We start from the raw sequence: 16,587 nt of genomic DNA, 5'->3' as shown, positions 1-16,587 counted from the left end.
ATTACATGTTATACTCCAAATATGTGTGCTTACTTCCTTAATGCAGGACATGAATGAACCAGCCAGCTTTATAAGTGGGTCTACGATTGGTTGTCCTGACAAAACCCTTAATGCACCACCTTATATGCCATGTAAGTTTCTTACACTACTGTTAACAATTTATAGTGTGAAAACATTTTGATTGAAACTGTGTGTAAAAGAATAAGTAATACTTTTCTTATACTCCCTTTCATTCATATCTGTTAGAAGAAATGAAATGTGAAAGAAAACCATCTCTCCGAACATTTGTAATTAAATAGTCAAAAGATATCTGGATGGCCCTTAAATTAGTGCACAAAATTGACTGGGAGGATTAAAGGGTAGAGAGGGGCTACCACACACAGGAATTGGGAAAGGATACGTCCTCACAAGTGATATCCGCGAACAAAAAGTGTTGTGTCCAGGATCGCCCTTATTGTGGTGTTGTCAGTTTTGAACACTTGCTTGTAGTTATGTGGAAAGGTCATGGTAAATTTAAAATTGAAACCTTAAACACGTGTTTTTAGGACAATAGACAATGAAATATTTTAGGAAAAGATAAAGGGACCACCACAAGCACCTAATATTAAACAATCCTATGACCTTCATGTTCCTCTTTCATTTTAAGTGATTTTCTAAATTTTTGGGGAATTTAAAAATATTCCCCAGCAGTTCTCATCGAAATCTAAGCATGTTGCACATCTTCATACTTACTGTTCCTGCAATACGTTTACTTAATCATGTTATAATCTGCCTGTAACAGTTTGCTTGATTATGTGCTGTTGAAATATGCATAGTAAAGAAGGCAGTCAAGTGTGCAAATTGGTAGAGAAATCATTGAGAACACAGAGAGAAGATATCACAAACCATTCAAAATCTATGTACTACACATTGCTGTTTACAAACCTATGTGCAGTGACAAGCGGAGGTAGCTGGAGAACAGGGCATGCCAATAAAAAATGCACCCACAAAAGGGTAAGACCATCTCTATTCTCAAACAATACTTTTAAAGTTGCTGCAGCTTCTGAGGTGTCAAAACAGGTGTACTCCAGTTCAACCTTAGAGTAATTCAAGCACCACACATGGAGACTTACAGGTGCTTTAAACACATTTCCATGAGAAACAATTAATGCATGGAAATAACAAAAATCAGTGGAGATAGTGAAATAAAGTTACACTAATGTAAAATTAATTAGAATAGTTGAACACTTTAACTATTAATTTAACAAATCAGTGTTATTCTGGTGTTATTATGGTGAAAGCACTAACGCCAAAACCAACTTTTACAACGGCATGACATCAGCCGCGGTCTGTGGAGGGAGTTACGGTGGGGCAGGAAGGCGGGGAGGGACAGGGGCAGGGTGGGGGTTGCTAAAAACTGGCATATGGATAATTGCAGGTAAGTAAACAATTTAATTAATAAAATGAATTTCGTAGTGCACACTGCATCGCATTTTGCGATGCAAGGCGCGCTACGAAATTCGTTTTATTAATTGTATTGTTTATTTACGTGCAATTATCCATATGCCGGTTTTTAGCAACCTCCACCCTGCCCCTCCCCCTCCCCACCTTCCTGCCCCACCGTAACTCCCTCCACGGACCACGGCTGCATGACAGATGTCGCTAACTAGAAGAAGAACACTGCCTTAAGCTGGACTAGACAAAGGTACTGTTTTTTGGAAACAAATGTTCCTCATTGGTCCCATCCTTGTGGCCCTCAGAACTCTGACCTAACCTAGCGCCACTGACCATGCTAACAAACTAGGCATCATTCTGAACAACAAGCTAACCATGACGACACAGGTCAACCCCGTCTTCTCCTCCTCCCCTGCATGCTTCATAAGATATTCAAAAGTCTACCCCAAAGCTCAAGATGCACCTTCATTCAGGCCTTCCACTCCAGCAATCTGAACTATGAAAATTCTCCATGTGCAAGGATCTCAGCTCACTTCCGTGGAAAATTAAAGATCCATACAGAACACTGCCACCAGGCTCGTTCAGGATCTTCCTAGATGAACACACATCACCCCTCCCCCAACCTCAGGGAACTAAAATGGTTACCTGTACAAAAAAGACCCATACATTCATAGCTTTACACAACTGCATACTGTCTACTTGAACTACCACCTGAACTTCCATCACCCTACTAGACACCTCTGCTTCACATGCCTTTTGCTAACCCTCAACCTCTGCATCTGATGTAACAGATGTGGAGGGCGCTACTTCTCCTACCTAGCAGCAAAGGCATGGAATGAGCAACCCTTTCATCTATGGACCTCACCATGTCTTTCAGAGTTCTGATAGACCCTGAATACCTGGCTATTTGGCTAATCAACTAGATCCTGTAATCACCTGGATACCCTCATTGGTACCAAGACACGTTTTACCAATCTATAATCATTATAGACTGCAATACTGTGATGGCCATCTTGAATTGGGTAAAATATTTTTCCTCTGATATCCTCACAAGAGTTTCTGGGAGGCAGAGAGGACAAAAAGTATGGAGGCGCTGATGGAAAAAGTAGCGTAGGAAACAACATCAGTGGGCCGGCAATCTGAAAGTAAGTGTACATTGAGAGAGCGACGGCATGCCAGCACTCACACAGACCTCCCAGCTCTGCAGGAGTCTTGCTCCCTACCTGCTTAAGATAGACTTGGATGCTGCCATTGGGCAGAACGCTGGCAACAGTGCAATAATTTAGAGGTTTCAAAAACAGTTTCTCATGTTTATTATATCCCATCCTGCAGTTTCCCATTTCATTTGATTTCATCCTAAGGTATGATAGAGGCTTCTCAGGTGACTATTCACTGATTGGAAATAGGCATATGGCATTCAGATAACTTCTCTTAGCCTTAATGCTGTAAAAGAAAGTTGTATCCAGTGTACCCATAATCATAGACTGAAAAGCTAAACCCCTACATATAAGGGTCCTGATAAGGTAAGAGGGTGCAATGATGCCTGAATTTGCTCAGGCCAATCATCTAAAAATTTGTGAATACCTAAACGGACCAGATAAGTGAAGGCATTGACATTAGTTTGGTATGAGAAGATGTAGATTTCTATAAATCATGGCCAACAATATAGAGCATGATATTGTTCAGCAAACTGGCTTGATAAATATTATGACTGAGTTTTATAGGTTTTCAGAATTAGCTTCAAAATATGCTTCGTCTGTGGCCCTGCTCTAAGTAACAATGTGGTATTGAGCAATTTTTCAGAGCCTCACCCCATGTCACCAATCTGGGTTAAATCCAAAATTGTTCTTTAGCTCACTTTACCTCCCCGGTTCAGACCCAGCCATATTCAAAACAGTCTTGACCCTGTGCTTCATGGGAACAGTCCAGCCCGAACTGCCAAGCCAGGCCTTCCCTGGAACGGAAACAAGCATCCTGGGACCGGTTTCAGCGTAACACCCCTCATTGACCAGGCTAGCTTGAATCGAGTGCCAAAGTGATGGATAAAGGCATTATTATCAGCTTGTTCTGAGAATATGTAGATTTCAATACATTACGAACCAGAAAATAGAGCATAATAGGGTTCAGCAAACTGGCAGGATAAATATTATGACTGAGATGTATGGGTTTTCAGCATTAGCTTCAAAAATATGCTTCCTCTATGGGCCTCCTTTAAATGAAAATGTTGTATTAGGGTCATTCAGACTTAGGGGTTTCTTAAGAGTGGGGTGGTCCTGGGACTGCCGTACTTGCGGTGGCATTCCTACTACTACCACCCCTGCAGGTGTGCCCACCGTAGTAAGAGTGTGTGGGTAAGACCACCACAGGACCGCTGCCTCCACTGGTATCCAGGATCCTGCGGAGGTGGAGGAGCGGCAAGGGGCAGGAATATGCTGGTGTGCCGAGCACCACAGGCTTGTTGGTTCTCCTGAGGTCGCAGCAATGGTTGTCCAACAGGAGGACCACCAAACTCGTAATGAGGCCCATACAATTTGCCAGTCATAGTACAGAGATACAGTAGAAGAAAATGTGTTTATTTATGTATTCATTTTTGTTAAGTTTTACAAATAAATAGTGCCATCTCAGAGCATAAGGAGAAATTGGATTGGAGGGGGACAAACCTGTTGCAGCAATGATCATCATTTATGGCTGAATATTTTAATTTGTTTAGTCAACCACTGTAACACTAGAGGATATAGTATATCTTTACACACTTGTGGAAATATTTTCAAAGCTTTTGCACTGGGCTTGTGTCTTTAAGGTGTTTCAAACCTGTGCAACATATTTGTGTTAGATTTGTTTCAGCTACGAAAATTACAAAAAGCTGCATGAAGAGCTGATTTGCGATACTGAGCTTCAAGGGGACGCTTCATGGGTAGTACATGGGCCTTCCTATGCAACCACGTATGGTTATTGATGCACATTCCTATTTACTAACAATAGTAGACAGAGTTTTGCACCAAACATTAACGCTTCTTGAAAACAGACATTAAAAAGGAAAAAAATGTATTTTTGTCCTACCTTTTCCACTTTGAATGTGTGCTGTACTGTACCACACATATCAAAAGTGAGAAGAATTTCAAAGTTTGTCTAGACATAGTATTTTGTACCGGAAGTGTACCGTTCCTGTACTAAACTTATGCTAGACTCACACAGACACCTTTGCACTATGGTGTAAAGGTGTGTGAGTGGCACTCAACAGCCTGATTGTGTTCAAATACAAGCAAGATAGAAGAATAGTCCCATATCTTGGTAGCTATGATTCTTCCCAGCTCCCTCCCTCTCACACAATGCAGCACAGCAACTTTGGATGCTGAGTTTTGTGAAAGATTCTTAAATCTGGGCATTGGTGTAGAGTTGATAGGTGATAAGATTTAATCAAAGGGAATTCAGTGTTGTCATATTGAGATTGTTGTAGTAGCAGCTTACAGGAGATAGCAGGATGGTAAAGCCTTTGAGCAAAGGAGTCAAGGATTAGTTAGATGTGCAGATGAGTTAAAATAATACGCTAACTGGTATAGGTATCAAAGAAGCACCCTATTACCAAAGGAGAAAAAGGTCTGCAGCATGTTAGTTTTTTTACTGTGATTTGAGAGGATGAGGAAAAATGATGTAGACGACAAGCTCAAACTGTGTGTAGTCTTAAATCAAGCCAAAACAGTATTTCTGTATCAGGATGGTTTGAGTTAAGATGTTGTGGTATGATAATATTTTTGATAACACTTAAGTTTAAAAAAAATACCTGAAACATAAGAAATGCATGATTACTACTCATGTGTGCTGGACAATGCCGCTGATAAACAGAACCATATTATATATGGGAAATTACAAACAGTCATGGTGCCTTGGTACTTCACGTAGTAAGATCCAGTTACCAGAAACTTCCTATTGATGATAGAAAATAGTTGAGTGACAGGAGGATGTCAAATCACAGGTGTATGCTTTTTTACATTAATACATTAACTATCTATCTTGGAAGTATAATGAACTCATAAGTGCTTTTTCTCAACCATCTGATTGAACCTAAACATGATGTATGGCTACCTACTGAGGGTAAACACCTAACACTGTCATACAACCGGTTTATCCTTAGAACATAAAGTAGGAAGTTCCTGCTTTTTGAAGAATTTCCTGAAAAATCTTGTTTCAGAGTTCTTGTTTGCAGAGTAAAGGAGTTTCCACATAATCCACACTTCAGGGTGATTTAGTGCCATCTGAGATTACTACTTTCTGTGCTAGGTAAAGTGGTTTCCCTTATTCGTGAACTTGGATTGGTGCATGCAGATCTTCTGGCTTCTATTCATGCCCATTTTGAAATTATCTGTATTGGAGTGGTATGGTGTGGTTTTATCTTCTGGTGCCAGAAACTATAACGGAATCTTGTAATATTGTTTGGTTAGCTTTGGGAAAGCTGTCAGTACAGAATTTCTGCAGTTTAGCCTTGAGGGGAAAAAAAGGCCCTACTCCTGACAAGAGTGACTTGATTCTTTGTGTAGTCTGATTTGGTATAGTGCTCCTTTTGCTAAAGTTTTAATTTGCCAAGAGTAACATCTAGTGATTTACTTTTATTCTATAATGAAAAGCATGATGTTGAGTTGGTTATATGCACTACAAAGTTAGAATGAGAGTTTGATCTGTAGGAACTCTGTTTTCTTGGGTTAAGGCAAGGTTGTGTGACCTTCATGATTGTAGGTTCTCTAATATCTTAATTAGCTTCTCTACATCTTCTTTCAAGGAGACTTAAAATATAACTGAGTGTTACCAAACCACCCCAACAATGGTGTTCTGGATATGGACTGCAGGGCAGGTTCAAGGGACCTCTGCCTCAGTGTTGAAAAGTTTCCTGGGTTATTTGTCACCAAGGTGAACTCCCTTCTGAAAAGGCCACTTTGGCACCAAATATGTCGTTTGTATTTATTGCATTTATTTGAGAGATCCTAGATTCTGTATTTGAGTCATTTAGTCATTTTGATACATATCTATTTAAAAATTGATCAGCATTTTCCTGCCCTCCAGTAACTTTCTGAATTGATCTTTTGTTGTTATGCATTTTTATTTTTAATGGAAATTAAGGTAATAAAACACAAGAGAATATCATAAAGGAAATGACAGCAATCCCAGTGGGAAATGGCAAAAATATAAGCCAGTGTTTTATAAACGCAATAAACGCAAGATGATTTCTAAAAGCATGTAGATTATATTAAACTGATAATAATAGCATTTAAGTGCCTTGCTCAAAAACAAAAAAAAACTGCTTTGTTTTCAATAGGGGATGTAGTCCTTTAGTTAAGAAGTATAATACTCAAGAATCTCAAGGAAATGGGAGTCTTTGTTTAAGAGGCTTTGACAATCCTACTACATGCTTGAATTGTTAACATATGTTTCCTGGCTATTCAGATAACACAAACAAAGCTGCAGCAAGATTTCATTTTTTCCTATTAATAAAATCATTACTGAATGAACAACGCACAACATATGCCCTTCTCTTTAAAAGGGGTCACGTTATTGTTGCATTTTCATCGAGTTTTCCTTACCTTTTGTGATAGTTTTCCTTACCTTTTGTGAGATGTTAATGTTAACCATTACCAAGTTATTGTTTGCTTTGCATACGTTTCCTATATTGCACATAAAAGGAACTGTTAAGGTTACAAAGGCAGAGAGACCCCTGAACTTGAGAAATAAAAGCATGTGAGCAAGAAAAAGGAAAGGAAAGTTACAAAAAAAACATTTTAATAATAATAATCAACATTTGTATAGCGCACAATCACCCATTAGGGTCTCTAGGCGCTGGGGGCCGTCGGGAAGATTAAGCAAGCTATTGCCCAGAGTCGCATGGTGCTGGGCTAACCTGCCGCCGGAGCCGGGGATCGAACCCTGATCCCCAGATTCCAGCGTCAGTCGCCCTGGCCGCGGCGCCACACCTCTCCCTCTTTTTAAGCAAATATAAAGCATGGAACTACTCAAAACTTAAACTAGAATGCCAACAAAAGGCTTTGAGAGTAGGATTTAAACAAATTGAAGTCTTAGATAATAGTTGAAAAGGAAATCCAATCCTACTGAAAGCAGGCAGAAAGAAATTAGATAAAGTGCACAAATAAAATAAGACAGAAAATACCTTATATGAGTTTTGTGTAGTTTCCAGTGGTATATATGGTCTTTGTGTAGTGCCTACTGATAAGTACCTAGCAATATGTGTAGCTAAATATTGGTGGTATAAATCACCAATTAAAAACAAAATACTTCGATCTGCTCCTCAATATTTTATAATTTCAAACGAGGCACACTGTCCTCCCATCCACATGAGGGCACTTTTAAGTAAGTGGAAATACCTTCAAGGGGACTGTCCTATGCAACAGAGACTCTGCCTTTTTAACCGTGGTATCAAATGCCAACTCATGAGGATGAGAGGATTCACCCAGACACACATTAGAGGCAGACCAGAGAAATGCAGAGCAAATTTATGGTGGTGTGGGTGTGGAAAGATTCGTGAAGAAAGTGGAAACAATCCAGAGAGTAGACATAGATTTATCTGAAGTAAAAGATCAGCAGATCGATGTTAGAACAATGTAGAGAATTTTATACTCAGTTGTCTTATAGGATAGTAATGAGTCTTCAAAAGGGCTAGCTGTTTTGCTCTCTCTGTTTCACATACAACATTTCATACGCTGGAAATATACTGCTGCATAAGAATGTAGAAAATATTGATCTCATATTCTTTATACTGTTGACTGTTTTAACAATACCACGGGATTTATTGCTGTTAATTGTGGGTAGTAAACGTGTTAGTCTCCTAGGCTTACCATGAAATGTGTGGATTTTTGCCTCTTTTTCAACAAACTGAAGAAGTTATTCAAGTGGCTGATGGATCTTCTTTTATCCTTAGTAGGTGGTGCAATTTTAATTTCCAAGTGCATAATATGTCCTTAATAGTTTTCTTGAGACAATCTAAATCATATGAATAGGGAGAAGTTTCATTGTTAGCTTTTCTCAGTGTAACATTTTTTATAAATTGGAGTAATCAACGCATCATTAATTTGTCATCTCGGTTGTAAGACTGGAAAAGATGCTCTTATTTTACTATTTACGGGGTCATTATGATGGTGGGCAGACCTGAGTCCGCCCGCAATCTTGGTGGCAATCAGGACCGCCCGCCATGGATGCAGTGGTCCTGCACACCCAATTAGGGTGCGACTGCCACCATGACAGTTGCATTTTGCACTTTAACATTGTGGCAGCGATGTTAAAAATGCATGTTGTGCATTTCACTGCTCTACGTGGCAGGCAGCACATGGTGCCTGCCACTTGGTGCAGTGAAATGTAGGGGGTACCCAGTGCACAAACACCACCTTCAAACACAAGGGGTCCCGCAACAGGCTCCTAAAACCAATCCCCATCAGCCTTTCAATGGCGTTTTACCCGCCACAGAAAGGCTGGCTGAAGACAGCATCCTAATTTGGCAGACTGTGCCTGCTAGGTACTGCCACGATTTTATGGATGCCGACCGCTCCGACAGGCAATCGGAATGATTGCCCGTGGGGTTTCCGTGGCGGACGGTCTTTGCATTCGCCACGGTCGCAGTCCAGATCCCCCATCATCATAATGTAGCGGGGGGAAATTGTGGTCCATGGTGGAAAGCCAACCACAGCACAGCTAGTGGTGGCGGGCCTTCCGGCAATATAATGACCCCCTGAGTTTTGAACCACATATCTGATAGAATGTGATGCTGATAGAATGTGACAGTTGCATTTTGCACTTTAACATTGCGGCAGCGATGTTAAAAATGCATGTTGTGCATTTCACTGCTGTACGTGGCAGGCAGCACACGGTGCCTGCCACTTGGTGCAGTAAATGTAGGGGGTACCCAGTGCACAAACACCACCTTCAAACACAAGGGGTCCCGCAACAGGCTCCTAAAACCAATCCCCATCAGCCTTTCAATGGCGTTTTACCCGCCACAGAAAGGCTGGCTGAAGACAGCATCCTAATTTGGCAGACTGTGCCTGCTAGGTACTGCCACGATTTTATGGATGCCGACATGCTCCGACAGGCAATCGAAATGATTGCCCGTGGGGTTTCCGTGGCGGACGGTCTTTGCATCCACCACGGTCGCAGTCTAGATCCCCCATCATCGTAATGTGGCGGGGGAAAATTGTGGTCCATGGTGGAAAGCCAACCACAGCACAGCTAGTGGTGGCGGGCCTTCCGGCAATATAATGACCCCCTGAGTTTTGAACCACATATCTGATAGAATGTGACGCAGCCTTTCAAGCATAGGACAAGGCAGAATTCAAATTCATCAAAAACAATTTTACTGTAAATATGGCCGTCAGTAAATTGAACTTCCACTGGCAGCACATGTATCTACAGCAGTGGTACTGTCTATGCATGGATGTCTATTTTGGGAGATATGCATGAGTCCTTCACTTTGTCATTAAAAGAGAAGATGTCTATTTTAGCATAGCTCCACATACCAAAGTGTAGTTTCTCGACGGTAATTATGACAGAAATAAGCTTTCTACCATCACAGGAAGTACCTCCAGTGCAAAGTTCATGAAGTCATAGTTGCTGCGTCTAGTAGCTCAGTAGACTGGTCAACTCACTCCAGGAGTTTGTATTTGGTCTCATTGTCCCAGGTTCAAATCAGTCTTTCATCAGGTGTTCGGACAAAGTATCAGAAAACTGAAATTCGTAAGGATTTTAAAGTGTTTTTGTTGATATATTAATCGTTTGCATTCATATTGTTGCTATAATTGTAACTAATTATTTAAAATATAGTTTGCAATTTTAAGTGATTTAATTTCTAATTTAATTGTCATTAATAATGTATTGTGTTGTGGTGAGATTTTAGTTTTTATTAGTTTTACGCTTGTATTTTGAAATGCTGTGTGAATATTTTTAAAGTAAGTCACCATCTCCCTGAGGCAGGACCCAAAGCAAAAAAGGAGGGGGGCCACATGGCTCCTCTGCAGGAGCCCTACATGGCCCAAGGGTGGCTTCTGCTATGTAAATGTAAATGTACAGGAATTTATATAGCGCAAATCACCAAGCGGTTTCTAAGCGCTTGCTTAGGGAACCCGTCTTGGTATCCCCTGTGAGATAGCCCCGGCAGGGTATCCGCAAGGTGAAAGCCAGGCATCCCGCCGCGAGGGGCCGTTGTGGAGATTAAGCAAGCTATTGCCCAGAGTCGCAGAGTGTGAACCCGCGAATCGAGTAGGCACCGGAGCGAGAATTGTCGAGTCCATGGACATTTTAGGAGTCAAGACCCCGCCGAGCCGGGAATTGAACCCTGGTCCCGGGCTGACCTCTGCTTCCAGGTCTGCCTCCTCTAACCAGTGAGCCACCCTTCTCCTTGCTATGTCCCGGGTACCCACCCCTTAGACGTTGCTATTTGCTATGACATAGCGGCAGCTTTACTACTCCCACCTAACCATAGTAAACTGAGCTCTGCTTTAAGCAGGCAAGAGCATTGTGCTCTTGCTTGCTCAAAAAAGATCACAATTGCTTTTACATGTCTATGTCTAAAAGAACGATTCAGAAAAGGGTGTTGTTAAATATTTTGTTCACCCTAAGCGTGGAAGGGTATACTCAGATGTGAGTCCCTTGCTCATTGCACCATCAGGATTCAAGCAAGCCGGGCCGACGATGCCTGAAATGGCAGAAACCGGTCCCCGGAAGCTTGTTTCCTTCCCAGTACAAGAATTGGCTTGGTAGTTTGGTTTGCCCTGTTCCCATCATGCACTGGGACAGGAACAGACTAATTTGCATACAGCCAGGTTCTGAACTGGGATGGTGCAGTGAGCTAAAAAACAGTGTTGGATCTAGCCCTGATCTCTTGACTGGGTGAGAGTATTCTGCTTAATTCAGAAACTCTGTCCATCACCACCCCTAGTTGTTAAATATTTTGTCCCCCCTTGTTGTTAAATATTTTGTCCACCCTAAGCATGGAAGGGTATACTCAGATGTGAGTCCCTTGCTCATTGCACCATCAGGATTCAAGCAAGCCGGGCCGACGACGGCTGAAATGCCAGAAACCGGTCCCCGGAAGCTTGTTTCCTTCCCAGTGTAAGAATTGGCTTGGTAGTTTGGTTTGCCCTGTTCCCATCATGCACTGGGACAGGAACAGACGAATTTGCATATAGCCAGGTTCTGAACTGGGATGGTGCAGTGAGCTAAAAAACGGTGTTGGATCTAGCCCTGATCTCTTGACTGGGTGAGAGTATTCTGCTTAATTCAGAAACTCTGTCCATCACCACCCCTTGTTGTTAAATATTTTGTCCACCCTAAGCGTGGAAGGGTATACTCAGATGTGAGTCCCTTGCTCATTGCACCATCAGGATTCAAGCAAGCCGGGCCGACGACGGCTGAAATGCCAGAAACCGGTCCCCGGAAGCTTGTTTCCTTCCCAGTGTAAGAATTGGCTTGGTAGTTTGGTTTGCCCTGTTCCCATCATGCACTGGGACAGGAACAGACTAATTTGCATATAGCCAGGTTCTGAACTGGGATGGTGCATTGAGCTAAAAAACGGTGTTGGATCTAGCTCTGATCTCTTGACTGGGTGAGAGTATTCTGCTTAATTCAGAAACTCTGTCCATCACCACCCCTTGTTGTTAAATATTTTGTCCACCCTAAGCGTGGAAGGGTATATTCAGATGTGAGTCCCTTGCTCATTGCACCATCAGGATTCAAGCAAGCCGGGCCGACGACGGCTGAAATGCCAGAAACCGGTCCCCGGAAGCTTGTTTCCTTCCCAGTGTAAGAATTGGCTTGGTAGTTTGGTTTGCCCTGTTCCCATCATGCACTGGGACAGGAACAGACTAATTTGCATATAGCCAGGTCCTGAACTGGGATGGTGCAGTGAGCTTAAAAACGGTGTTGGATCTAGCCCTGATCTCTTGACTGATGAGAGTATTCTGCTTAATTCAGAAACTCAGTCCATCACCACCCCTTGTTGTTAAATATTTTGTCCACCCTAAGCGTGGAAGGGTATACTCAGATGTGAGTCCCTTGCTCATTGCACCATCAGGATTCAAGCAAGCCGGGCCGACGACGGCTGAAATGCCAGAAACCGGTCCCCGGAAGCTTGTTTCCTTCCCAGTGTAAGAATTGGCTTGGTAGTTTGGTTTGCCCTGTTCCCATCATGCACTGGGACAGGAATAGACTAATTTGCAAATAGCCAGGTTCTGAACTGGGATGGTGCAGTGAGCTAAAAAACGGTGTTGGATCTAGCTCTGATCTCTTGACTGGGTGAGAGTATTCTGCTTAATTCAGAAACTCTGTCCATCACCACCCCTTGTTGTTAAATATTGTGTCCACCCTAAGCGTGGAAGGGTATATTCAGATGTGAGTCCCTTGCTCATTGCACCATCAGGATTCAAGCAAGCCAGGCCGACGACGGCTGAAATGCCAGAAACCGGTCCCCGGAAGCGTGTTTCCTTCCCAGTGTAAGAATTGGCTTGGTAGTTTGGTTTGCCCTGTTCCCATCATGCACTGGGACAGGAACAGACTAATTTGCATATAGCCAGGTTCTGAACTGGGATGGTGCAGTCAGCTAAAAAACGGTGTTGGATCTAGCCCTGATCTCTTGACTGGGTGAGAGTATTCTGCTTAATTCAGAAACTCAGTCCATCACCACCCCTTGTTGTTAAATATTTTGTCCACCCTAAGCGTGGAAGGGTATACTCAGATGTGAGTCCCTTGCTCATTGCACCATCAGGATTCAAGCAAGCCGGGCCAACGACGGCTGAAATGCCAGAAACCGGTCCCCGGAAGCTTGTTTCCTTCCCAGTGTAAGAACTGGCTTGGTAGTTTGGTTTGCCCTATTCCCATCATGCACTGGGACAGGAACAGACTAATTTGCATATAGCCAGGTTATGAACTGGGATGGTGCAGTGAGCTAAAAAACGGTTTTGGATCTAGCCCTGATCTCTTGACTGGGTGAGAGTATTCTGCTTAATTCAGAAACTCTGTCCATCACCACCCCTTGTTGTTAAATATGTCTAAAAGAAGGCAGGGCCCAAGGGAAGGGGTTTTGGGGGCAGAAATTGGCCCGGGAGGCGGGCCACGCATCCCCTCTCTCCTTCTTGTTTAAAAAAATATTAATTAAAAGGATGGGTTCAGGGGATGGGGTCCCTGGGGCCGAAATTGCCCATGGAGGTGGTTTGCTTGGACTCCCTCCCTTGTACTACTGGGTTCCAGATAATGGGGTCACTGGGCCACAGTCAGCCCAGATAGGGGGCCACATGGCCCCCTTTCCCATTGTAAAAAGGCCTGACCCCATGGATGTGGTCCCCAGGGCCGACAACAGCCCAGGGAAGGGGGGCCTTGCAGCCCTCCTCCCCTAAAAAAATAAAGAAAAACTCCAGTAAGTTATCAGTGATCCCGCCCCCTTCACCTACACTCTTCAAATGCACTTTGTGGCCAACAACTGGCTTGGGGATGAAGTCTCCTTCTAGTGTAGTTCCTATATTCCCAATAGGCTCTGCACATTGGAATAATATATCCTATAGATGTGATGTAGGACTTATGTCTACTAGGTCTCTATCGAATATATTAGACTTAATTGTGAGTGCAGCTAGCTCAGAGGTCACTAGGAACTTTCTCGAGTTCACAAGAAGGGATTTAGTTTCTGACAACCGCATAAACATGACAACTTTGTTTCCCCAAGATAAAGCTGATCTTCAGTGTCGTGGAAATAATAGATAGATATTTTACTTAGTCATTTGCGCGTGCTTCGTTTCACCAGAGGTGCAGAGAAATAGAGAGACGGGCGTTTTCAAATAAAAGTATTTATTGAACAGTCTTCTTTCTCGAGCAGAAGAAATTAACTGCTACAATTGTGATACTGGTTGCAAAGTATAATCCATACACTAAAAACAGTATTATAAAATAATACTGTAAAAGCATTGTATGGTTCCTAGACCATAGATAAATACATACATAAATAACAAAGGCTAAAAAGTACTCAACTGGTGCTTCTAAAATACACCTACCCCGGTGTACCTAATCTAAGATTAGTATGAGGGAAGAAGTGAGGTGTAGCATACATTTAGTATTCTTTGCCAAGAATCTATCCAAGATTTCTCTTAGGGTCTGATCAACTCCATACCTTGGTTTAGAATGAAGAAAGTCAGTCTCAGGACTCGATTTCCCAGCAACCAGCAAGGGTAGCTCGGAAACACTGAAACTGGATTTCTCGGCAGGAGAAAAGACAACGTCTCTCTCAGTGCGTCTGCTGGAGGGTCCGCTTCCTTTGGCACTTGCTGCAGCAGGATGCGTCAGGCAAGTAGATAGTCAAACTGCTTTAAACCACCGTGCGTTTGCTATGGCAAGTGTGGGCATATTTATACCTTGAAGGTGCCGAGTTTGACGTAAAGGTGGACATAATAACGTCATCAAAGAGTCTCAGTTCTTTGAAAACTCCATGTGTTCTTGGAAAAATCAATATTCAAGCAAGGGGAAGTCCCTAACTGCTGAAGCCGAGTTTTCCAAGAAATCGTTGTGGATTTTCGGAACTAGTGGAAGTTGCCATGCCGTATTTAGACTGCATGAGCTATGTCTAAATATGGTTATGATTTCTATGCCTATATAAGGATATGGTGATTTATACCTATATAAGGGTAAAATTACACTAGGGTCCTAAAATGCTATACAACACCCGTGGCTGCAGAGGGTCTTTGGGGGCCAACAAGACCTCCTGTGACCTCCAGTAAGTTCCAAACAGCTGGACTGGTGAGAGGACTTTGATGGAAATGCCCCCTTTCTCCACCACTCTCCAAACACACCTCCTGGTGCACCGCTTGTTGGGGAATTAAATCCCCTTTGATTCAGAGGGTCCTTGGGGGACAACAGGCCCCTTGTTACCTGCTGTAAGTCAAACACTGTTGGATTGGTGAGAGGTCTTTGGAGGCCAAGCCCTCTTTCTCCACCCCTCTGCAAGCACTCCTCCTGGTGAACTACTGGTTGTTGAATGAAGTCCCCTTGCCCGCTGATTAAACTTCGGTGCCAAGAAGCCCTCTTGTTACCTCCAGTAAGTCTCTTACAGTAGGATTCCTGGGAGCTGGTCGGAGGTACTACCCCCTTGCCCCACCAGTCTGCAAATGCAACTACAAGTAAAAAAAAAATAGAACTCAAAACAAAGGTTACAGGGATAATATAGTTAGGAAATAGAATTTGAAAAACATTAGAAATACACTGGAAATAGCTAAGGTTACAGAGATGTTACAGTTAGTTAATAGAATAAAAAAAACTTAGAAAATCACAGAAAAAAATCAAAGTTTATAAGGACGTTACAGTTAGACACAGATTTCACTCATCTAAAACCTGTGACATGCAGCAGTTATAGTTACCTAAGCTAACTACAACTTATGCTACTGCAATGCACTGCTTATAACCTCACATATTACATCACTCATGACATGGTCAGTCACATCACTCATGACATCACTCATTACATCTTGCCCCTTTTCTTGTATTAAAACTTTATCTGTGGGACTTGGATAATGCCAAGTCCCAGAATGGCTGCCAACACTTCCTAGTTGAAGTATTGGCAGCCACTATGATCTCACAATGAGATCTGTGTGTAGGCTCTGATCAGAAAACATTGTTTGCTTCCCTTTAAATTTCTCAACAACTACTAAACAGATTTATACAGAATAACTAAAGCATAATCTGCTAGCTAAAATCTATCTTCCTTTAAAATTTAGTAAAATTCCATTAGGTGGTTCAGGCTGTAGTCGTTTTTAAACTCCAAGGGAAATTAACATAGGACATTTTGTTTTTTTACTCCCCGGGTCTATGGTACCATGCTTGACGGTTCACCACCAACCTTTTCATGCAGAACAAGACTCACTATGACACTTTTTTTTATTTCATGAGTGTCCATCAAACGTCTCTAAAGATATAGGCAAGTCAAACAACGCTTTCTCTATAAAAACAAGGTAAAAAGGTCCTAACTATACCTACCTACTGGCGTATGTATATATATATATATATATATATAGATCACTACTCAAGTTGTCCTGCACAGAGGGAGCACTGTTTCAGTTGGTGCCCGCGTCGAGACCAGGACAAGGTCTCGCAAATATTTCTCACAAGAGTAATTTCACGGCACTCCTC

The 16,587-nt window shown here is 42.4% G+C and overlaps 1 protein-coding gene across 2 annotated transcripts in view; it reads left to right on the top strand.

Moving 5' to 3' along the window:
* Positions 1-16,587, top strand: part of SI (sucrase-isomaltase) — a 645,776-nt gene that overhangs the window by 517,952 nt on the left and 111,237 nt on the right. For both annotated transcript variants that reach the window (XM_078665617.1, XM_078665618.1), the window contains exon 59: positions 47-131. In XM_078665617.1, the coding sequence (XP_078521743.1) occupies positions 47-131 (85 nt within the window). The remainder of the gene's footprint in view (positions 1-46; positions 132-16,587) is intronic.

This window comes from Lissotriton helveticus, chromosome 11 (assembly GCF_964261635.1).
Source record: "Lissotriton helveticus chromosome 11, aLisHel1.1, whole genome shotgun sequence".
In the NCBI taxonomy this organism is placed as follows: domain Eukaryota; kingdom Metazoa; phylum Chordata; class Amphibia; order Caudata; family Salamandridae; genus Lissotriton; species Lissotriton helveticus.
This window is presented reverse-complemented; position numbering and strand designations above follow the sequence as displayed.